This window comes from Aethalodelphis obliquidens, unplaced genomic scaffold (assembly GCF_003676395.1).
Source record: "Aethalodelphis obliquidens isolate GAN/ISIS:26980383/991018 unplaced genomic scaffold, ASM367639v1 scaffold17, whole genome shotgun sequence".
Lineage (NCBI taxonomy): Eukaryota > Metazoa > Chordata > Mammalia > Artiodactyla > Delphinidae > Aethalodelphis > Aethalodelphis obliquidens.
In genome coordinates this window covers 19,331,373-19,351,858 of record NW_020837961.1, presented here as the reverse complement: position 1 = coordinate 19,351,858, position 20,486 = coordinate 19,331,373, and the positions used below count along the sequence as shown (strand labels likewise).

At 49.1% G+C, this 20,486-nt stretch overlaps 1 protein-coding gene and 2 long non-coding RNA genes across 9 annotated transcripts in view; 2 read left to right on the top strand and 1 right to left on the bottom strand.

Annotated features, from left to right (window-relative positions):
- Window positions 1–236: 236 nt before the first annotated feature.
- Window positions 237–2,314, top strand: LOC113626018 (uncharacterized). The gene is made up of 2 exons (XR_003434991.1): window positions 237–631; window positions 771–2,314. It is a non-coding gene; the product is annotated as an uncharacterized LOC113626018 (long non-coding RNA).
- A 727-nt stretch (window positions 2,315–3,041) lies between these two features.
- On the top strand, window positions 3,042–18,579 carry LOC113626017 (uncharacterized). The gene is made up of 9 exons (XR_003434990.1): window positions 3,042–3,621; window positions 3,734–3,855; window positions 4,081–4,227; window positions 4,321–4,499; window positions 5,216–5,276; window positions 11,242–11,309; window positions 13,566–13,779; window positions 15,211–16,919; window positions 17,819–18,579. It is a non-coding gene; the product is annotated as an uncharacterized LOC113626017 (long non-coding RNA).
- The window catches only part of NFKB1 (nuclear factor kappa B subunit 1), a 122,054-nt gene continuing 110,865 nt past the window's right edge, over window positions 9,298–20,486 (bottom strand). For 4 of the 7 annotated variants that reach the window (XM_027117012.1, XM_027117014.1, XM_027117013.1 and 1 more), the window contains 8 exons: window positions 19,644–19,845; window positions 19,030–19,199; window positions 18,590–18,692; window positions 15,830–15,954; window positions 14,417–14,483; window positions 13,941–14,113; window positions 13,008–13,188; window positions 9,477–10,269 (listed from right to left, as the gene is read on the bottom strand). In XM_027117012.1, coding sequence (XP_026972813.1) covers window positions 10,112–10,269; window positions 13,008–13,188; window positions 13,941–14,113; window positions 14,417–14,483; window positions 15,830–15,954; window positions 18,590–18,692; window positions 19,030–19,199; window positions 19,644–19,845 — 1,179 coding nt within the window. In that variant the 3' untranslated portion in view covers window positions 9,477–10,111. Of the gene's footprint in view, window positions 10,270–13,007; window positions 13,189–13,940; window positions 14,114–14,416; window positions 14,484–15,471; window positions 15,572–15,829; window positions 15,955–18,589; window positions 18,693–19,029; window positions 19,200–19,643; window positions 19,846–20,486 lie in introns of those variants that run through there. The other 3 variants (XM_027117011.1, XM_027117015.1, XM_027117017.1) reach the window with 3 other exon arrangements.

Sequence of the window (20,486 nt, the reverse complement as noted above, 5' to 3'; positions counted from 1 at the left end):
GCCCACGCAGTGTTTTTAAAAGTTGTATTACTTATTAACATTTTTAAAAGGCAAGATTCCATGTAAAATCTAGATCTATCTCCGATCTTCTTACAATGATTTTTTTTTTTTTTTGTGGTACGCAGGCCTCTCACTGCCGTGGCCTCTCCCGTTGCGGAGCACGGTCTCCGGATGCGCAGGCTCAGCGGCCATGGCTCACGGGCCCAGCCGCTCTGCAGCATGTGGGATCCTCCCGGACCGGGGCACGAACCCGTGTCCCCTGCATCGGCAGGCGGACTCAACCACTGCGCCACCAGGGAAGCCTCCACAATGATATTTTTAAAAGAAAGCCTCTATTTGTTTAATCCACTCATAGTCAGGTGTTCTGATTTTGTAATCAAAAGTATTCTTGTGGATAAAGGCAGGGCTTGCAGGTGAGACATAGCCGGACCTTGGAGAGGGCAGTACAGGCTCTTGCTCTGATATTAAACCTCCAGTATGCAAGTCTGGCTCTAACACGTACTGAACTTGGACAAATCACTTAACTTCTAAGCCTCAGTTTCCTTATCTTTAAGATGAGGTTAATAGGAATTACCGTCTCATAGAACTGTGAGGATTACGTCAAATAAAGGATGTACGATGCCTAGGACGGGTAAGTGAGTTCTAAGTGCTGGCTTATGATGGTTATTCCTCACAGCATACAGTTGGCTGTGGCTGGGACGATCAGGCCTAGGGGTCTTACATTTTCCTTGCCAAAAGAAACAGAATGATTTCAGTTTTCTCTACCAAAGGAAAAGAATCGGCAGTCTTCTGTGACCTGAGTTGGAGGAGAAATTTTCAGGCGGTAAGCCGAAGAATTTCTAAATTTCTTGCTTTTGGTGAGCCTCCTTCCAATTTTACTGACGCAAAAATTTGAGTAACAAGAGGCATGCCAGCTGTTCGGTGATGGTGCAGAGTTCTGCTTCTTCCAGCAGAGGCCCCTTGTGCACAGGAAATGAGGCTGGTGGTGGCTGGAGGGGACCCTGGGCCAGGGCACTGGTTTCCCAGAAGCTCCCCCAGAGTAAAGCAGGGAGGGGAGTCTAAGGAAGAGCTTGTGGGGACCGCCCCCCACCCTCCACCCCCGTCCCCTGTCCAGGCTTCAGAGAGCTGGATGCCAGTGTCCTGGAATTCTGGAGTCTTTCTTGAAAGAAAGAGACGGGGAGAGAGAAGGAGAGAAAGAAAGAGGGATGGATAGAGGGAGAAAGCGGGGAGGAGGGAGAGAGGGAGGAAGGAAGGCAGCGGCTTTGTCTAAGCTCCAGGGCTCAGAGGCAGGGCACCCGTGGGGCTGATGATCCCAGGGGTCAGACCTGCAGAGAGACTCTTTCTGCTGTCTGCCTTCCAGTTTATTTCGTTTCCCTTCATTGTTGCTACCTGGGCAAAAGGGCATCTAAATGATTTTTAATCCCAATTTAACTGCTACGGAGCTATGAAAACTTGGCACAAAGCCTCCAGCATAGCTGATTGATAGAGGAGAAGTCAGATGATCTCTTAAAAGCCACGGTGACGAGCGAGAAGGACTGAAACCGTGAGTTACTGAAACCGTGAGTTACAGCATGGTTTGCAGAAAGGCCCAAACTTCTGGTGATGGGGGGAGCGATGGAGGGTCTTTCCTGGTCCAGCATGGCCTCTTCTGTCTAAGGCGGTGGCCCTGTGGGTGACTCGCTGGCCATACATTCTTTCTTGAAGCTTTAAACCTGGAGTCTCTTTGCCTTCCAGAACTAAAACGAACGGTCTCTGGTGCATTTGCTGTGTGCATATGTTGATCATCATTCAAGACGTGCTTTTGGTGAGGGAGGAAAGCAGTCGGGGCCAGATGGTGACTCTGACCTTCCCAGATCAACACTGGGAAGGAGAAGACGGCTAAGGGCTGCTTTGGCATCAGGCTGACTTGCCCAGTCGTCCATGAGCACATAAATACTTCCTGAGCATGTATGGCCCCGTCTGTGGGAGAGGTAAAGTCACCCCTGGTGCTGGGGCCCAGGCGGCGATGGAAGGGGTGCAGGGGGTGGTACTTAGGAAGGAGACGGGAATGTGTCTTTTGGGCGGCCCTGCTCGGGTGGTGGTACCTGCCTGTGGAGCTGCGGGGGGTCTTCACAGGGATGTGACTGCTGATCCTTTGGGCTCTCTGGGCCAGGCTATGAGACAGGATTCCGCGTTAACACGGTGCCCCTTGGGGAGCATTTCGGATGCCCTGGCTTGAATTTTGGTGGGATGGAAGGGACACAAGGAAATGGGCAGAACCAGGCAGGGTGTGGAGATGAAGCTTCTGAGGGCTCCAGAGCCAAAGAAGGAGAGTGAGGCTGAAGGAGGCTGGGTAGGGAGAGAAAACCAGCATGGCTCTCGCGGCCCCTCTGGGGTTCATTTGCAGAGACTAGCGTGAGTGCCTCACGTACTGAAGCCGCCGAGTCCTTTGTTGATGGGATGCCCGTTTCCCACTGGTGTACCAGCCTTCAGTGCCGGCACCTGGGCAGCTTCGCCTGCCCCTCTTGGGCACGTCTGTGCCACCTTGCCTTTCAGAGCAGCCGTGCGGTCCGTGATTGCCTGTGGAGAGAGGCCCAGGAGCACAATGTGAGCACTGATGGCTGAGTCCAGCCCCTTACACTAGACTGGGGACCTCCAGGCACCTCAGCATCTTTTTGTTTCTGTGGAAAATGGCAGGAATTACTCCCCCTGCCTGCTTTTTACCTCTCAGATTGTTATGAGAATAAATATTTGAAAATATCTTGTAAAAGACAGAATTCATGTTTACAAGTTTTGTTTTTATATTTTTTCAAAATTACGAAAGGAAGTTTATTTCAAAAGCAAAAGAGAACATTTACGTTTGAACAAAGTGACAAACTGGTTGTCCTGCAAAAGAAAAAAAATCATGGCATGAAGTTTCTCATTTAAAATTTTTTTTTTTTTTTTTTTTTTTTGCGGTACGTGGGCCTCTCACTGCTGTGGCCTCTCCCGTTGCGGAGCACAGGCTCCGGGCGCGCAGGCTCAGCGGCCATGGCTCACGGGCGCAGCCGCTCCACGGCATGTGGGATCCTCCCGGACCGGGGCACGAACCCGTGTCCCCTGCATTGGCAGGCTCAACCACTACGCCACCAGGGAAGCCCTTCATTTAAAATTTTTGAAGCAAAAATAACTTCAGTTGTGCATTCTTGCCTTAGGAAAGGGAAGGAAAACTGTAAAACAGGTTTGGAGAGAAAAAATCTCTCTCTGGCCAGAGAATAGACCTAGCAACATGGTTATCTGGTATCCGGCATCAACTCGTCACCCTCCCTGAGCTGATGCCATCGTATTCAAGGTTTCATCTCACCATCTTCAGCACCAACTCTGCTTCCTGAGTCCCAAGAAGGAAGCCTGGGAGATGGGATTGCTAGAATTCAGTTTCATCTGCTAGTCTTCTGCCAGTTCTCTGCAGACTGCAAGAAAGATGAACTTGCTTGTCCCTCTCCTTTGGGTGGGATCCCAAGCACCACGGCCCCTTGAAGACCTTCAGCTTTAGCATCATCATGCCCAAGGGCTCTTGCACGGCACTTAAGGGACTACAGACCATGGAGGCTGGAGAGCGCGAGTCCTCCTGAGTCAGAGCAGGGATAACAAGACGTTGCTGCGGTAGCTGTCCCTCCCCTCATCCTACCTGATCTAATACCCTTGGTCATCTCTGAGGATTTCCGTAAGAGAACCTGTGACAGTCCTTCCAATGCTGCTTTCCTTCTTAATCCAGGGAAATGATTTTGCCCTTGGTCATGGCCATTTACCATGATTGCAGGTGACTTTCAGAGTGAGTGGATGTTTGCACACAAGTTGGAACTCGAAGGAACTTCAGGTTCAATCTCCATCCTTTAGGTAAGGAATTTTGATTTGTGACAGAAACCGGGACCTGTTTGCCAAAAGCAACCCCCGTCCTGATACTGGGAACCTGATACTGGGAACAAAATCACATCACCCACGTAGGTAGCCTCCCAGCTCTTGGTGTGGCCATGGGACTAAAGTTTTTTTCCAGTGCAATGTGAGGGAGGAAGGAGCCCATTCTAAACCCCCACATGTACTTCTCCGTGCTCTCCCTTCCAGCTGACCGGACCATCACCCCCAGCAAGACCTTAGGAGCCAAGGGTTGGCGGGAGAGTCACTGTCAGCCTGGATCCCTTCATGACTATGTGGAAGAGAGACGCCCTACTCACCCCTGTCCCCTACTGCAAGTGTGGTTTATTGAAACACGTGAGTGGAGACGGGAGATCCTGTGGTTTAAATGCTTTATGTGTGCCTCAGTCTCCTCATCTGTAAAACTGCAACAAAGTTCTTACTTCACAGAGTTTCTGAACAAGTGATATGGGATAATGAGTCACCACTCACTGTAGAGCCTGGCAGGTGACAGATGCTCGAGAGATCTAGACCGAATACATATCTTCGTTCCTTGAGGGTTGTTGTGCTATCTTAATGAAAAATCATTTTGGAGAGAGATATCAACATGGAAAAGCTAATTGCTGGAGGTGAGAAAATGCTGTCTCAGCCCCTTCCTCCCTCTTATTCTAAGAAACTTTAACAATTTGTGGACCTAGTCACTTGTCCAGGGTAATGGAAGCAGGCTATTACAGACACAGTGGAATCTATAATAACGGAGAATGCTATCCATTTAATTTCACGCCCCTCCTCAGCACTTCCCTCAACCCCAAACCCAAGCTACGAACCTAGAAAACCCATGGACAGGAACTTGTAGTCTGTGGGATTGGTGGTGAAACAAAGCAGCAGCTATACTGAGGATTATAGGGAGGAGATGTTTTCACGTCGTAGGTGTTTAAAAAAAGATGGCAATTTGGATGATTTATTTAGATGATCTTTAAGATACTGTCTAGCCCTAAGTTCTGTGATCCTTAAGAAAATAGAAGAATTTTAGTTCCACCTTCTCTGGACTTCTGTGCCTCCCTAAGTCCATTACTTGTGGAAGCACAATCAGAAAGAAAATTCCCCCCAAAACACAAAATAAGGAGGAGAAAGAGATGTAACTAGAGACCTCCAGTCTATGAATAATTTATAGTTAAGCATCTTAGCCTGTTATTACAGGGGAAATCAAGTCATGTGGACATTTAAGCAACATATCTTTTTAGTGATACTCTGGGTTCACTTTGCATTTTGCCTGGGGTACATTATGACTCCATCATCCTTATACAGATTTGTATGGATTTTTTTCTTTCTCTCTTACATACAGGACTTCAGATATGGCTAAAGAATAACCTGTGGAATCAGACACACCTGGATTTGAATCTGGGGTGAGTTAGTTAATATTCAGATTATCTGTTTCCTCATTGTAAAATTGGGGTTAAATATGTACCCCATGGGGATGTCATGAGAATTATCACTAGAATTCATTAAAGCAAAGGGGCTGGCAAATAACAAATGCTCAAATCTGCCTGACTCCTTCCCCTCTTTTCTCCTGCTAAGATGCAGAGGGTCCGGTTTGTGGGTTTGTGGGGCTGCCCTCCGAGATGGTGCTGGGAATATCCTCGCCACATCCAACTACTGCAGGGGACGCCGGTGGGTAAATGAGTAGCAGGCTGGCTTCCTACAGCCAAAAAAGAAAGACTGCCGATCCTGAAAAAGGCTAGGTTATGCTTGCAGGGTAGAGAAAGCTCAAAAGATGACGAAGGTTCTAAGGGAGCTATTTTTATTTTATTTATTTATTTATTTTTATTTTTGGGTGCGTTGGGTCTTTGTTGCTGCGCGTGGGCTTTCTCTGGTTGTGGCGAGTGGGGGCTACTCTTCATTGAGGTGCGCAGGCTTCTCATTGCAGTGCCTTCTCTTGTTGCAGAGCACGGGCTCTAGGTGCGCAGGCTTCAGTAGTTGTGGCATGTGGGCTCAGTAGTTGTGACACGCGGGCTCAGTAGTTGTGGCTTACGGGCTCTAGAGCACAGGCTCAGTAGTTGTGGCGCACGTGCTTAGTTGCTCCGCGGCATGTGGGATCTTCCCGGGCCAGGGCTTGAACCCGTGTCCCCTGCATTGGCGGGTGGATTCTTAACCACTGCACCACCTGGGAAGTCCAGGAAGCTATTTTTAAATGGCTTCCTGCCGAGAGACAGCTTCCTGGGAAGGTTTATTTCAGGCCCATTGTAGCTTTCCACCTGCCTCCTGCATTCCTTCTGGTATTTTTCCCCATCTGCTGGTCCAAAATGAAAAACACTCCTTCCTCAGAGGCACAGACAGCGTTGGTAGCCTTTTTGTCTGAGCACCATGCAGAGGCTCAGGCCAGCGCTGCAATCTGGGAGGAGAGAGAGGAAGTTTCTGGAACAGAAGCAGGGCTTCTTATTAAAGTAGAGGAATGTTATTTTTAGTCTGGGCATGAGTTGCTTCGTTGTTCCTGCTGCCGTCAGCGTCTCTTTAAAGTGACCTCCTGGTGTGGGAATTGTTGGGCTAGAGACCTGGAGATGGTAACAAGCCAGCCCACACCTAAGACTGAAAACATCAGCCATTGTTTCATTTACTCCTGAATCTGCCACTGCGGCAGGCCTCCGCGTGTCAGCTGAGGCAGCGTGAAGGCTAGTCAGGTGTGACTCTGGCTGGAATCCTCTCAAAGCTTCACTCCCTCACACATCTGCCGGTTGACGCCGGCGTTGGCTGTGACCTTGGTGAAGGCTGTTGGTTGAACACCTACACGTGGCTTCTCCACGTGGCCACTGGCTCCCTCAGAGCATGCCTGGTGACTGGGCTCCAGGAGGGAGAGACTCGACCCAGGGGGACTGAAGTTGTATTGCATTTTCTTACCTAACCTTGGAAATCCCTTAGCATCACTTCTCCCCTTGTCACACACCCGGCTAGATGTACAGGGAAGGAACGTAGGCCCCTCCCCTCAGGAGGAGGAGTGTCCGCACGATACCGTAAGACCGGAGGCCTCGTCGTGGCCGCCTGGAAAATAGCTGTTTCTCACAGAGGAATGAAACTGGCGGAGGAATGGAGGCGTGGGTTTGCTGTTGGAGAATCATGGAGACTCAAGCTACTGTTTTTACTTTAAACGTAGAACTTTCGAAAACTGGAATACAGGCATTCCTCGTTTGATTGCGTTTTTCTTTATTGCGCTTTGCATATTGCAGGGGGTTTTTGTTTTGTTTTTTTTATCAATTGAAGGTTTGTGGTAACCCTGTGTTAACCAGCGCCATTTTTTACAACAGTATTTGCTCACTTCGTGTCTCTGTGTCACAATTTGGTAATTCTTGAAGTATTTCGAATTTTTCATTATTATTGTATTTGTTATGGTGATCTGTGATCTCTGATGTTACTATTGTAATTGTCTTGAGGTGTCACAAACCATGCCCATAGAAGACGGTGAGCCTAACCGATAAATGATGTGTGTGTTCTGACCGCTCCACCGAATGGCCGTTCCCTGTCTCTCTCCTTCTCCTCGGGCCTCTCTATTCCCTGAGACACGACAATATTGAAATCAGGCCAGTTAATAACCCTACAAAGTCCTCTAAGTGTTCGAGTGAAAGGAAAAAGTTGCACGTCTCTCCCTTTAAATCAAAAGCTAGAAACGAACAAGCTCAGGAAGGTATGTCGAAAGCCAAGAAAGGCTGAAAACGAGGCCTCTCGCAGCAGTTAGCCAAGCCAATTCCCTTCCGTTCTTGAAGGGAATGAAACGTGCTCCTCCAGTGAACACACCAAAGGTAAGAAAGCAAAAGAGCCTTATTGCTGATAGAAGATCAAACCAGCTACAACATTCCCTTAAGCCGAAGCCTGTTCCAGAGCAAGGCCCTCCGTTTGTTCAATTCTGTAAAGATTGAGAAAGGTGAGGAAGCTGCAGAAGAAATGTCTGAAGCTGGCAGAGGTTGGCTCAAGAGGTTGAAGGAAGGCAGGCGTCTCCATAACATCAGAGAGCAAGGTGAAGCAGCAGGTTATCCAGAAGATCGAAGATAACTGAACGAGGTGGCCACACCACACACCAAACTTTCAATGCCGATGAAACAGCCTTCTACTGGAAGAAGATGCCATCCAGGACTTTCATAGCTAGAGAGCAGAAGTCAATGCCTGGCTTCAGAGGACAGGCTGATTCTGTTGTTAGGGGCTAATGTACCGGGTGGCTTTAAGTTGAAACCAGTGCTCACTTAACAATTCCAAAAACCCTAGAGCCCTTAAGAAGTACACTAAATCTACTCTGCCTGTGCTCCATAAATGGAAGAACAAAGCCTGGATGACAGCACATCTGTTTACAACATGGTTTGCTGACTATTTTAAGCCCACTGTTGAGACCTACTGCTCAGAAAAAGATTTCTTTCAAAATAGGACTGCTCATTGACAACGCACCTGGTTACCTGAGAGCTCTGATGGAGATGCACAATAAGATTAATGATGTTTTCATGCCTCCTAACACAACATCCATTCTGCAGCCGTGGATCAAGGAGTAATTTCCACTTTCAAGTCTTATCATTTAAGAAATACACTTTGTAAGGCTATAGGTAGAAATTCCTCTGCTGGATCTGGGCAAATTCAATTGAAAACCTTTTGGAAAGGATTCACCATTCTAGATGCCATGAAGAATATTCATGATCCATGGGAAGAGGTCAAAGTATCCACATTCCTACAGGAGTTTGGAAGAAGTTGATTCCAGCCCTCATGGACGACTTTGAGGGGGCCAAGATTTCAGTGGCGGAATGAACTGCAGATGTGGTGGAAACAATAAGTAGAATTAGAGGTGGAGCCTGAAGATGTGACTGAAGTGCTGCAACCGCATAATAAATCTTAAAGGGATGAAGAGTTACTTATGGATGAGCAAAGAAAGTGGTTTCTCGAGATGGAATCTATCGCTGGTGAAGACTGTTGAAATGACAGTGAAGGACTGGTTTAGTGTGCCCCCAGCAGCTGGGCTGACAAGTCCTTTGTGGAAGAAGGATCTGGGTTGCACAGCACCTCATTCAAACACTTTTCATTTCTCCTCTCCCTTATTTTCAACCTCTTGAGTGAAGAGTTCAGCAAAGCTTCGTGCTGGAAGGCTTTTCAATACTTTATGCATCGCAGAGGCGTTGGGAACACACTGAGGGTTGAAGAGGAAACAGTTTTGCATGAGATGATGGAGGAAGATGAAGTGACACAGCCTAAATGAAATGAGCCTGGCAAGGATTTGACAAACCCAAAGCTTTCATCTCAGGTTGAAATATTTCTTTTTTTTTTTGCTCATTTCTGGATCAAAAAATTGATTCTAGAGGGAACTGTGAATGTGAGAACCAGGCTATGGAATGATCCCGTGATTATAAGGAATAATCTTAGAAAAATATTTGTAGAGATCAAACAAGATGAGCTCATCAATTTACTTTTCCTTTTATTATAAAAGTAAAATAAAAAATAGCATTTATAAATCCAACATTTTTTCCTTTAAAGTATTTGATCTAAAAAACATATTTACAATAGCAAAATGCAGCCAAGGGGGGAAATACCATTTTCAGGACTGATTGTAACCATGTTTAAATACTGGCATGTACATATTCTTTTTTCAAATCACAGAGAGAACCACATTAGGAAAAGCAGTGAGCTTTTTTTTTTTTTTTTTTTTTTTTTTTTTCAGCCACTCAAGCTTGCGGGATCTTAGTTCCCCAACCAGGGATCGAACCCGGGCCTCCTGCAGTGGAAGCACCGAGTTCTAACCAAAGGACAGCCAGGAAAGTCCTAATGAGCCTTCTTTTTTTTTTTTTTTAAATCACACACCAAATAACTCTCACTTTAAAATTCATAATCCTTAATCTGAATGCACAACTGTGCTATGGACGGCCAGAAGGAACACCCAGTAGGGACTGTGACAACTTTTAATGACAGTGGGGAAGCAGCAGAGGCACAGCAGCAATGAGAACAGAAAGCAGCTGGTAAAGCTCAACAAGCTACCGCACTCCCGAAGAGGCGTCAGCCCAGCCGCGGGCTGTGATCGTAGACGCTATCGGTAAGTCAACTGAACTAAAATTCATTTCGGAACCAAAGAAGAAATCCACGTTTAAGGCCTTGAATTACACCCAGCGCGATCCAAGCAGGCCGGTATTCCTCGGAGCACTTCGGATGCACTTCCTTCCTCTGGACAACGCGATGGAATTTCAGAGCTTTGGTTTACTCGGTGTTGGAAGCTGCCAGCAGGCTAAATTTTGCCTTCTAGAGGTCCTTCCTGCCCGTAATCGTGGGGCACTTTGTTAATAGTTAGCAAGGAGCTGCCGCTGGTCAGAGACTCTGTGAAGCTGAGTTTGCAGAAGGATGTCTCTACGCCGCTGTCACAGACGCTGTCGTCCCGGAACTCGTCTGGGGGGAGAAAGCACGGACTCACAGGGGTGCACGGGGAACACGGCCATCCCCGCTGGGCTCCCGTGTGTATCTGGAAGGCTCGTGGGCTGCAGAATTCTGCCTGTTCCCCTCCACCAGTCACCACGGGCCCACCTACGCCGCCCCAGGTGTTGCTACTGTTCACGGCGCGGGGGTGGGGGTGGGGACAGAAAACACTGAGCTTTATAAAAAGTGTGAAAATGTCAAAGTTAGCCAAGTGTTTTCACCTCTCTTTCTTATAATCTAGCCTCATGTTTATCAGAATCCTTTCTGAATTCTCTAGACTCAAAGTGTACCTTTTTTTTTTTTTCTTAGAAATTAGGTGTATTTTTTCCACGCACTGTATTACCTATTTTATAGCTGGGGAAATTGCTGAACGTAGGCAAAATAAATTGGTGACAGAAGTAGGAAATAAAAATGAGATCTCCCTCTGGGCCTCGTATGCTATTAGACACTATACATTGCCTCAAAAATATTTTGGTAGCCAAAAAAGTGAGTGATTTTGATGAAAATGAGCCTCTACTGGGCAATTAGGTCAGATTCTCCTTTGAGAAGTGTCTTGAGGGATCTGAGCAATGTGAATTATTTCCTACAGGGAGAGAGTGACCAAGGAAACAGAAGTCTACCGTACGCGAATCAAAAAGCTATCTTCTTGTATATTAAATTCCAGTGTTAAAACGTTAAGACCTTAATGGCAGGGGCATGGCTATTGTCATTGATTTATTCAACCCATCAATCTTTATGGGTTTCTGTTATGTGCTAGGAACTGTGAGGTATTTTAAAAATAACTACAAATTGAGGGCTTAAGGCTTTTTAAAATATAAGTATTCACCTACTTCTTTGTTTGTGCACACGGAGCGTCAGGTCATATGACAGGAGATGTGGGTGGTTTTCTGGTGGATACGCTATTCCTTTCTAAAGCGTGCACAACACCTGTCCTCACTCCCCTAGGAAGGGCCCTCCCACCCCAGCAAGGTGACACCAGTGCTGAAACTGAACGGCAAGAAGGAGCCCGCCAGGTAAGGACCTTTGCGGGGAAGGGGACGAGAAAGCTCAAAGACCCTGAGCCTGGATCGGACTAGTGATCTGGGGGGGCAGAAGGAACACGCGGCAGGGCAGGGGGGCAGGAGGAAGCACAGGCGAAAGCGATGTTTGAAAGAGAGAGCAGATAAAGCAGGGACACTGTCTTTGCTGCTCACTGACCCATCTTCAACGCCTGCAACACTGCTGGGTGGGCATGCCAGATGTGCTCAGTAGAGATCTGTTGAATGGCTGAATGAAGGGGAGGGAGGAACGTCATTTTTAAAAAGAATCACACTACCTGTTGTGTAGGGAATGGCCTGAAGGCGGGCGGAGAGATTGGAAACAGGGAGACTGACTAGGAGCTGCGGCAGGCATCAAGGCAAGAGATGGAGGTGGGCTGGGTGGGGGCGGTCGGGGCCAGCGAGCGTTCACACGCAGTCGCAACCTCTTGGAGGATAGCAGTGCTTGTGACCGCCGTGGCCAGCGCCGAGCCTGGCTGTGAGTGGGTATCAAGAGTCCTGGGCAGGTGAGGACAAGTAAGGAGCACCTAGGATGGGGCTCTGGAGGCTGCAACTTTAAAAGGTGAGTGTGGAGGTGAGTGTGCCAGGGGAGAGCCCGGAGGGGAGGCTGTCTGAAGAGCGGTCCCCCGGGATGCGCGCTGCGAGCGGATGGCGACCAGATGTGAGCAGACGCCGGTCCTCGTGGTGAGAGGGGCCTGGTGCAGGCACAGGGTGTCGAGGAGAGAGGAGAGGAGGTGGAGAGAAGAACGCTACAGAGTTCTTCCGGGAAGCCTGGCTGGGTAGGAGAACAGAGAAATCGGGCTGCGGCTAAAGGGGATGGGGGAATCAAGGGGATGTTTGTTTCCGTCTTCTTTTGAAAAGATGAGAGAAACTACAGCACGCTTGCGAGGGGATCTAGTCGGGAGGGAGAAAATGCTAAGGCATGAGAGCAAAGCGAGGGTTAGAGGAGCAGGACCTGGCTGGGCAAGAGGCGGGCCCAGGCGGGCTGGAGGTCTGATGGTGCAAAGATGAGAGAAGTCTAGTGGTTTCTCTGTTCTCGGTGGAGTGAGGCGAGGACACGGGATGAGTGAGGAGTGGGAAGGGGTGTGGGCAGCGTAGGAGGAGAGAGCATGAGAGAAATGGTTGTTAGGGCGGGAGAATACATTTGAAGGGAAATGGAGGACTGTGGCGCTGGGAGTCCATTAGGGCACGCGTTCTAGGTGGGGTGACGGGGCAGCGTTGTGGACGCGGGGGGAGGCTGAAGGGAGGAGAGACAGGACCACAGGAGGGGAGCCTGGGCAGCGGTGGGAAACATCGCAGCGTCAGTCCACAGCCTGGGGTGCTAGTCCTGCCTCCACCGACCCGGGTCTGGACGTTTCTCTCTCTTTCGTAAATTTAAGCAGTGAGAGAAGTAATGCTGGCCTTCACCGCCTGCAGCCTGCTGTTTTGGTATTTACCGTGAACCTGAGCGACTCGGGTGCCCATGTGGCTGTTGTGGGGACAGCCCCTCCCCTGAATGGTAGCGTCCGGAGGGGAAGACAGTACAACCTATGGTCCCCGAGGGAGACGGATGTAGCGGACGGCGTGTCCGGGAGGTGGTGGTGGGGAGGACAGACCACAGCCCCAGAGGCTGAAGGCGCCAGCCTGGCAGGGCGGGGAAATGTCTCGACTGCTTTTTCAATCCTTTTTCTTTACCTATTTGCTGCCCTGTGGAAGCAGGCGAGAAGGGCAGCGAGTGGGCCTGGGGGGCAGCCTCCACCGGGCTGGTGGCCGCACTGCCCGACGTGCAGTAGGCTGCTTGGATCACTTCAATGGCTTCGGTGTAGCCCATCTGCCTCAGGGCCTCCACCAGCTCTTTTATTGTCCCCCCAGAGACCTGCGAGACAGAAATGAAGAAAGAGGATGTCTCTGCGTTCAAAGCTGTGCAGGGACAAGCAGGCAGGCTGTGAACACGACAGCACGCCCCTTCCCCCGAGATAGCCGGCAGCCTGGGAGGTTGCTCTCAGGGCAGAGAGCAACTCAAAGATACGCGGTCTTTGAATCAAGTTTCCTGTTTCAGCTCAAAGACCACTCAGGAAATCACGGAGAAGCACTTTATAGTAAGCAGAGAAGGTGCTGAGGCAGTAAAACTCTACCCAGAGTGAAGTCTACCCCATATCCCTGAAGCTCTGGAAACCACTGAGAAACGAGCTGATGATGAACTTTGCCACAGAAAGTAATTTCACCCCATGTTTTTCTACCTTTTCGTTTTAGAAAGGAAAGCATCACCAGGTAATGGCTCCGCAAGGAGTCACGTCACTGGTTCCATGTGCTGACATGCGATCAAGGCATGTTCTTGGGGAGGGCAAGGCATGAAGGTTGATTACAGTCTTTCGTCTTTGTTCAGCGAGATCAAAGTTCTGTGACCATCCTGACACTCTAAGTAGCATTTCTGCAGCAAGTCTCAAGGTGTCTGAAAACAGCCAAGGTGGGTTTCCTGCTGTCCTGGGTCAACCCTCCCAGGACACGGGTAATGACTGATTTTCTACCTCAGAGTTAAGGGAGAAGGAAAGGGATTATGCTCCGGCCAATGGTGTTAACAGAGCAAAGTCAAATAAACGTAGTCAAAGATGTAAGACGACGTGTTACCTCGTAGTTGTCCATGAGAGTTCTGGAAGGAGCAGGACTCAGCCGGAAGGCATTATTTAGTATCCCCAAACCTAATTTCTGTGCCAGAGTAGCCCAGTTTTTGTCTGGATCAGGAATTTCTAGCAACTTGTAGAGCTGCAACTTCGCATCTTCAGTCAGCTGTTTCATGTCTCCTGAAGAGAATAAAGAAGAAACACAACCGTCCTAACCGACCAGAGACGCTCCGGAGGGATGGATCACTGCCACACCGCTCACCCTCCCGCCCCGGGGAAGCAGTCACGTTCCTTCACGTGGAAGTCGGCAGCAGCCCACGCTGTCGTAATTTACAGCCGGACCTTCTCCGTGGCGCCCCTCCAGGGTCTCCTGATTCTGAGAGAAGCCCCTGTGCCTTTCACAGCACACCCTGACCCCCCCCCCCTTCAGTGACAGGGTGGAGATGACACTGGCTCAAAGAACCCGCTTCTCCCACAACTCACCTTGTGCCAGTAAATCGTCAGATGTAAACTCTGGCTCATAGGGTTTCCCATTTAATATGTCAAATACCTGTTGGGAGGAAAAGCACGGGGAGATGTTGCACGTTACAGGGACCATGAGGGAAATCTGCTTCTCTGTAATATAAAGGACTCGGCGTGTCCTCCTCGGGAGGGGCCAGGACCCCAAAGACGGAGGAATGGGAAGAGGGGTCAGCACCATCGCCCGGGAATACGCGTGCCCTCTGGGGGGCTCTGGGCCTGGGAGGCTGTGCTCCACGGGAGCCGCCTGAGGTGGGGAGCAAGACCCAACCCAGCCTCACACAGAGCCAAGGCCACGGCCCTGCTGAGGGGCAGAGGCAGTCTAGGCCACCCAGTCAGCCACGTGTGGGTCAGCGATGTTCCCTGAGAGCTAGGGAGGGGGCTGAGCTCACGCTGAGCTGTGAAGCTGGGCTCTGCGGCTGCCCCTCCTCCCTAGTGAAAAGGCTTCTGAGAGCGAGTTTTACGAACGTGCCCAAACTGAGGTGTACAAACGCTCACAGGGCTTGGGGTCAGCCTCCTGGCACCATCCACGTTTTAACTGCGGGGCCAGAAAAGTCTTAGGTTAAAAGGGAGGAAAAAAACCAAAACTGCATAGCTCTGGGGGCTGTTCTGCGCTCTCTGCAGTCACTCGGTGGCTGGCTGACCTGGGCGAGGACCACATGGGGGTCACTGAAGTGGGTTATCTTTGTGTTCTGTGGTGAGGCTTCTGGGAAAACCAGGCGTTCAACGTAAAGAGAGCCGTGTGGTCTCTCCGCCAGCGTCACTCAGCTCAACCCACGCGGCCCGCGAGGGGCAGGCGAGCAGTTTTGGACAGGGAGCGGCACCTGGCCCTGCGAAGGGTTAATATTCAGCTGGGCCGCCCACCTCCTCCCTCTGGCTCCCCTCCCGGCGCCCAAAAGACCCAGTAACTGCTTTCGCCTTCAGATCTCAGGTCAGCAGAGTTCCGAGGAAAGCTTTAAGGCTGTTTACTTTGTTTACATTTGTGCAGATCCTCAGAAGAACCCCCATTTCTTTTTATGTTCAGAAATCACTTACCGAAGTTCAAGCCAACCGTAACAGTTATCCTGGCTTCAGAAACTGAGATGGGAACGACTGTGGTGTAAGTTCAGAGTGGGTAACCTGTAACGTGAATTTTGTGTTTCTCTCATCTAACTCTGATCTGATTAGCCATATACTTTTACACTCAGAACTCTGCTGACCTAGATCTTGCACAGATAGGCTTTTCAAGATAAATACAGCTCTTGACAAGCAGACTTTCTTAAAAAATAACAGGCATGTGTTTTGGGGAGTAAAGACTGAGGAAGGCCACCTGCTCTGACGTCCCTGGACCTGGAGCTCCCTCAGGAGCAGCCAGCACACGGGCGGAGCCGCACTCACCTGCCAGTTGGTGGCCATATCCAGAGGAGTGGTTCCTGGCAGGACTCCTTCATCCTCTCCATCCTCGTCCCAAGAGTCATCCAGGTTGTACAGAGGCTCAAAGTTCTCCACCAGGGGATCTGCTCCTGCGAAGTCAAGTTAACACAGCGTTAGGTAAACCCACATCTTGTCAACTTCTAACTGCCTGCAGGGGTCAGAGTCTATAAACAGATAAAACATGTTTATTTATAAGCATATAAAACACATTTTCTACTGAAATATCCAGAAACCTGCTTTTAAACTTAAAAATTTAAATTTAAATAAGTTCTAATGCATCTTGACTGTAAAGGTGACTGCAGATACCCCATATGGCCAAGGACACTTTCAAAAACAAAAGACCTGGAACATGCTGACTCTCACATTTGACGCTATAGGACAGTTTTCAAGTGAACGATGCATCTTTAACCTGAGGACCGACGGCAGCAGTTTACAGGGACCAGGGTGCACGCTCGGGATTAAGGTCCTAAATGTTCAAATTGATGCCCAGCGCCGCACGTTTCTCAGCCTCTTCACCTGCTGGCTCAAAAGAGCAAAGCTGCTGCTGTCTAGTGCCAACCTGTTCCGCTTTACTCCTGGGTACGGCACTGATCCTTAAACGCAAAATGCCAAGAAAACCTTCTGGTAGGATGTGGAGTTGTTGAAAAAGTTAGGGCCAATCTTGGAAAATCTGGTCTGTTCCTTAGCCAGCAGCGAGAAACACCTGAAGTAACTCAAAAATTAAGGCTAGAGTTAACTTCTCAAAGGCTTAGAGAGACTATTTTATTGCTGCCTGATGAACAGTAGGAAGTTCAGCACGCTCTCCTTTTGGAAAGAGGACCTTGTTTTAGTCTTGCTGGGAGGACGTTTGACTCTTGACAACTTCAATAATAGGGGATAATAAATAATAATAGAGATAATAATAATAATAATGAGAGGATCTGCATGCCACTTCTTACTCTGTTCTCCCAGCTGCAGCCTGATCTCTGGGGCAGTAAGTGTCACCCGACCACGGAAACAGTAGAGAAACTAGGATGAACAATTTGCAGGACCCAAGATGGAGAAGCTTAACTAGGTCTGTTCCTTAAGTGATCTTCTTCATGACTCTGAGCTCAGGACTAGGATTTTGTTTTTGTTTTTAAATTTTGTTTATTTTTGTCTGCGTTGGGTCTTCGCTGCTGCGCGTGGGCTTCTCTAGTTGCAATGAGCGGGGGCCCCTCTTCGTTGCGGTGCGCGGGCTTCTCATTGCGGTGGCTTCTCTTATTGCGGAGCCTAGGCTCTAGGTGCACAGGCTTCAGTAGTTGTGGCTTAGCGGGCTCTAGAGCACAGGCTCAGTAGTTGTGGCGTGGGCTTAGTTGCTCCCCAGCACGTGGGATCTTCCTGGACCAGGGCTCGAACCCGTGTCCCCTGCATTGGCAGGCGGAGTCTCAACCACTGCGCCATCAGGGAAGCCCAGGACTAGGTTTTTCTTCTGAGTTTCTTCATTTATATACTGGAGAAACTGCTACTTGCTACTCCTTTCATGGGATACTGAGAATTAGAGAGAAAGCATTCTTGGAAGGGTCAGAGCTTCTCGTCTGAAGGCATTTCTTAATTATAACCAGTGACTCCCCACACTATTCATCCACACTGCAATCATCGTCTCTTGTTCACGGGAACGTCAACTTGACAAAGGAGGAAAGAAAAGGCTGCTGCTTATTCGGGATGTGATGTCAGAAAAATGTAGTGCTGCCAAAGAAAAGGTTCTCATATTTTTCTGGCCTCAGTTTTTTTTTAGAAGGTATTTAATCTTCTCTTTTCTTGAATTTGTGAAGCATTTATTTTCTCAAAAAAATTTAATAACCTCTGAGGTAAATCACATAGGCCAGGACAGGCTTGAGATACCAATTCCACTAAACATTTTTTGAGGTTCTAAATACACAAGGCAGTAGAGATGCAAGGATGAGCAGGAATAATTTTTTCTGTATTTCACAGGAAGAGAGGATTGAATTGGAATAACACCTTCAAATCCTTGAGCAAAACAGGGGACAGAAACACAGCAGAGAGAATGGAGTCTGGAAGTTCAGGGTGACGAGGTGTGACTCACAGCTCTGCCCCTTACTGGGGCCCTGGGACCGGGATGCAGAAGTCTCTCTAGTCTGTTTCCTTGGCTATAAAATGGGGCTAATAATGGGCTTTGTCTCAAAGGGTTATTGTGGATTAAGTAAGACTAAATGAGACAGTGCGTGTGGAGTGCCTACAGCCCAACAGCCCAACAGCAGCTAGCGATGTTTAGTGCCTGGTGCGCGACAGTACTCAACACACCGCCCGCTTGTTTCTTCCTATTACTCTGGCTTCTCAGGGACCTTTCTTGCAAAAGGAAGTCTTTAAATCATTTCTTACCCAATAAACTTTTCCTTCTGAGGACTTGTGACATGACCTGAGGTGGATACTGCTCCGAGTTCTACAAGGAATTCGATTCAACGTTAAGAGCTCTTGTCATGGGAGTCAATGAAGACAGCCCACATCCAAAACAAACAGGTGAACTGGAGAGTAAAAACTAACGTGACTGTCAGCACGAAGCCCGGGACTACTAGTCCAAACAGTGCCTCTACGGCAGTTGAATGTGATTTGCCAGAGAACTTTTATTTACTTGTGCCTTTCTGCAGCGGGTCTGTGGCTTAAGAAGGTGGCGTGGCTGCTCTACTGAGGCTGGGTTTGCATTCCTGATGACATTTTCCATCACCGACCGCCAGGCTCCCTTACCTGCTGCCTTGAGAAGAGCTGCCAGCCTCGTGGACCCTCTCCCAGCTGCTATGTGCAGGGGTGTAGTTCCGTCATAGGTGGTGCTGTCTACATGGGCATCACCCTAAAATCCCCCCACACAGAAAACGGTTAGTCCAAGGTTCTCTCGCCCTTTTGTCCCCGCCTCCCCCTGTCTGCATGGCTCCCCGGGTCATATTACCAGCCCTGTTGCTATTTTGGGCAGGCTCTGCCATTGAAGAAATCCCCAGTTAGAAATAACCAGGCAAGGGATGCCGGGAGAGCCTGAGCTGCTATTCTGAAGCGTCGAGTAGATAGAGTAGATGTTACAAAGGTGGAGCAGAATGTAGGGAGATAACCTGTTCGCGACATCATTCTTCGAAAAGATTTCCCCCAATCCCCTTTGGGAATTGAATGCAAAGGCAGGTAAGCGCATCCTTCACCTCCAGGAGCAGGCAGCCAGCCAAGGAGATGTTGTCGTGCTCCACGGCCAGATGCAGCGCCGTGCGCCCCGACTTCCGCTCCTGAGCGTTGACGTCAGCCCCGGCGCCCACGAGCAGCAGCAGACACGGCAAGCTGTTGCTCATCATGGCCTCGTGAATGGCGTTCAGACCTGCAGCCCAAGCACAGGCACGGTCACGGGGAGGGAAGGCTGTCGGGGGTCAGCATGTCGAGTGCCAACAGAATCTCTCCTTCAGACAGTCTTTACAGGTGCTGTAAGTCAGTTATTCTGCATGTAAACCCAGACTCCTTTCACGTTCTCAGGAGACACTGAGAGCATATAAACATTCCCCGAATAACGGATGCTTTCTACATACCAAGACTGGTGTTTGCTCAGGCCTTTGCTTTTTCCTCCTACTGACTGCCTATTCCAAATCATCTTTAAAGGAATTAGCTACAGCCAGCAATGGAAATTTCCATAAGAGATGATGAATTCTAAGTGATTAAGGAAAGCACTTTGGGGTGCCAATCAAATAACACACATTTACCAGAGAGCTACTTTTTGTGTAGAAAGCAGACAGAGAGGGTTACACCATGATGTGTGACTGTCTCTTACCTTCCCCGTTGGGGTGGTTGATAAGTTGTGCTGCCTTCTTGTGCTTGAGTAAAATGCTGAGAATTTCATCGTGTCCTCCTTTGGCAGCCAGGTGCAAAGCAGAGTTACCCGAGCGGTCCAGAAGGGTGAGGTCGGCCCCGGCCCTCAGCAAGTCCTCCACCACAGCCTCCTGCCTGGTGATCACTGCCAAGTGCAAGGGTGTCTGGCGAGAATAGGCAGGAGATGACACTGGTCAGCGGCATACTTGTAACCCACAGGCTTATGAGCTGTGACTGCAATAGGTGGAGTCATACTGAGGGGCCATTTCTCATTCCCAGATTAACTTCTCACCTTTGCAAATGAGTTACTCTCTGTTCCACATCATATGCTAATGAAGTATTGGGATGGCCAAAAAAGTGCCTTTGGTTTTTAAAGTAAAAACCAAAGACACATTTTTCATTTTCGCCAAGAACTTTATTGAACAACGTATTCACCCTTTTGTTCCACTACCTTCTGCCATTTTTCAGGCAACTTCATAATTCCATCTTCCCAAAACTTTTTTTTTTTTTTTTTTTGCAGTACGCGGGCCTCTCACTGTTGTGGCCTCTCCCGTTGCGGAGCACAGGCTCTGGATGCGCAGGCTCAGTGGCCATGGCTCACAGGCCCAGCTGCTCCGCGGCATGTGGGATCTTCCCGGACCGGGGCACGAACCCACGTCCCCTGCATTGGCAGACGTACTCTCAACCGCTGCGCCACCAGGGAAACCCTATCTTCCCAAAACTTTTTTATCTTTTTGCACAAAGAACTGTTCCAGGTGCCTTTTACAGTCTTCCAGGTAACTGAAATTTTTTCCATTAAGAGAAT